General features: G+C 50.6%; 1 protein-coding gene across 1 annotated transcript; it reads left to right on the forward strand.

Annotated features, from left to right (window-relative positions):
* The first annotated feature begins 626 nt into the window (after window positions 1-626).
* On the forward strand, window positions 627-2,007 carry mos (MOS proto-oncogene, serine/threonine kinase). Its single transcript, XM_020702078.2, has one exon. It carries the CDS (start codon window positions 627-629, stop codon window positions 1,605-1,607), a length of 981 nt encoding a protein of 326 aa, XP_020557737.2. The 3' UTR covers window positions 1,608-2,007.
* The last annotated feature ends 412 nt before the right edge of the window (window positions 2,008-2,419 follow it).

The raw sequence follows: 2,419 nt of genomic DNA on the forward strand, positions 1-2,419 counted from the left end.
CAGGAATCTGAAAAATTCCAGCTGTGTCCATCAGCTGGATCATTAGCAGCTCAGCTTTAGACATCCACCATTCTGGTGCATCCATCTTCCACACCAAAAAACACCGTGAGGTGACTTCTTTATTCGGCTGAACAGCGACTCAAAAGCATCCACCTTGAATCATTTCAGTAACTTTTGAACTTTGGCTTTTCTCATTTATTTCAGCAACAACTTTGTGTTTTTCTATAGACATTTTTTTAAAGGTCACTAAGACGTGTGATTTTTTTAAACTGATGCCAGAACAGTTGATGTAAATAGTTTTGAAGAGGTTTTTAAAATAGTAGCACACATGATATGTATTCAAGTAAGTGTTTAAACTTAAATCAAAACACAACCCTGACTCTGTAAGGCTGATTTTGTAAACGTACTTCCTTGGCATCCAGTCACGAGTTTAATGCAACTTCCTGAAGGTGTTTCGTTTGTTTATTTGTTTGTTTGTTGCTGTTTTTTCCCTGTAATTTCCAATAAAGCAGAGGAATGGAGAGCATAACAGGGGTCCCGGTGGATTTCTGACGCCTCGGTATTTTGTCCCTCCTCCTGCGCCATATAAACGCACCTGTGGCGGGCGCGTGAAGACTCAAGCCGCCATGCCTTCTCCGATTCCCTCGAGCCGCTTGTTGCCCAAAGGCCTCTTCCCGAGTGCGGTGGTCGGCGCGTGCAGCAGCCCGCTGGCGCGCACGCAGCACGGCTCCAGCCTGCAGGTGCCCCCCCGCTCCTGCACCTCCGTCATTCATTGGAAGCAGCTGCGCTCCGTGGAGCCCGTGGGCTCGGGCGGCTTCGGCTTCGTGTACCGGGCGGAGTACCTCGGGAGCACCGTGGCGCTGAAGAAGGTGAAGAGGTGCAGCAAGAACACGCTGGCCTCCCGGCAGAGCTTCTGGGCTGAGCTGAACGTGGCGCACCTGCACCACCAGAACATCGTGCGCGTCATCGCGGCCACCACCTCCGCGCCAGGAGATTCGGACGCAGACAGCAGCATCGGGACCATTCTAATGGAGTTCGTGGGGAACCGGAACCTCCAGCAGGTCATTTACGGGACGGCGGAGCCGCTGGAGGGAGCGCGGTGCGTCCGGTACGCGGCGGACATCGCGCGCGGCCTCCGGTTCCTGCACTCCCACGGCGTGGTGCACCTGGACATCAAGCCGGCCAACGTCCTGCTGAGCGGCGAGGACGTCTGTAAGATCGCTGATTTTGGCTGCTCTGTCAAACTGGACCGCGCGCGTGAAACCTGCGCTGACCACCCGCACGTCAGCCTCGTGTGCGGCACCTACACGCACCGAGCCCCGGAGCTGCTCAAGGGCGAGGCGGTGTCGCCAAAGGCGGACATCTTCTCCTTCGGGATCACGCTGTGGCAGCTGCTGACCCGGGAGCCGCCGTACGCGGGCGACCGGCAGCGCGTGCTCTACGCCATCGTGGCGCAGGAGCTGCGGCCGTCGCTGCGGGACAGCGCGGTGTTCGGCTGTGCGCGGGGGCAGCGGCTGCGCGCGCTGCTGGCCGCGTGCTGGAGCGCAGATGGCCGCCGCAGACCCAGCGCCTCTGAACTGCTGGAGCTCCTGCAGCGGCTGCCCTAAACCGGAACGGCACGGATTGGAACCGTTCTTTCTCCATGACTGAAAGCCGTTCCGTTCTCACAGGGAGCTCTTTTACTCACATGTAAATATATTGGATTACTTGTCATTAAAACGTTTCTAGTAGCAAATGTCTGTTTTGTTCTAAGATGTTTGATTCTCTGCTGTTCAGGCCTGAAAGTTTCAGCTGGAGGCTGAAGATGCTGAAACTGCTGTAGCTTCATGCTGAACTAAAGGTGGAAGTTTGCTCATTCAAATGCTGCTGAAGAAACCAGCCTAGTACTAGTACTAAAAGGTCCTTAAGCAAATATGTTGAGTACTGTAAAAAAAAAACTTGAAATGATAAAATGCTGGAACGTTAAAGTTAAGTTATATAATGAACTAAATGATCTTTTAAAAAAAATTAGTAAAAAAATGTGTGGGTTTAATTCAATGGGAAATATTTAGTAAAGAGCTAGTCTTTCTGAATCTGTTCTACAGTAGAAAGATCTGAGTTCGTATGTTCCATATGAATGTGAGGCTGCATCCACGCTGAACATGATTGACGTGGGAGGGGCGTCGTTCACGTTACAACAGCGTTTTTCAACCTTTTTGAGCAAAGCCCTGTTGTGTTCTCCATCTTTGTGTCCATTTTACACAAAAAATGCATGCATTTTATAAACTCGTATGGGGGGGTTAAACTCAGTCACACTGAGGCCTAAATCTAAAACAGGCTTTAGGTTTTGGGCTGAACAACAAACATTTACTGAACACACTAAAGCTAAACTTCTAAACCTTTAAAACTGAACTTTTTGATCATAAATATAAATAAAAAC

This window comes from Oryzias latipes, chromosome 20 (genome assembly GCF_002234675.1).
Source record: "Oryzias latipes chromosome 20, ASM223467v1".
NCBI classification, from domain to species: domain Eukaryota; kingdom Metazoa; phylum Chordata; class Actinopteri; order Beloniformes; family Adrianichthyidae; genus Oryzias; species Oryzias latipes.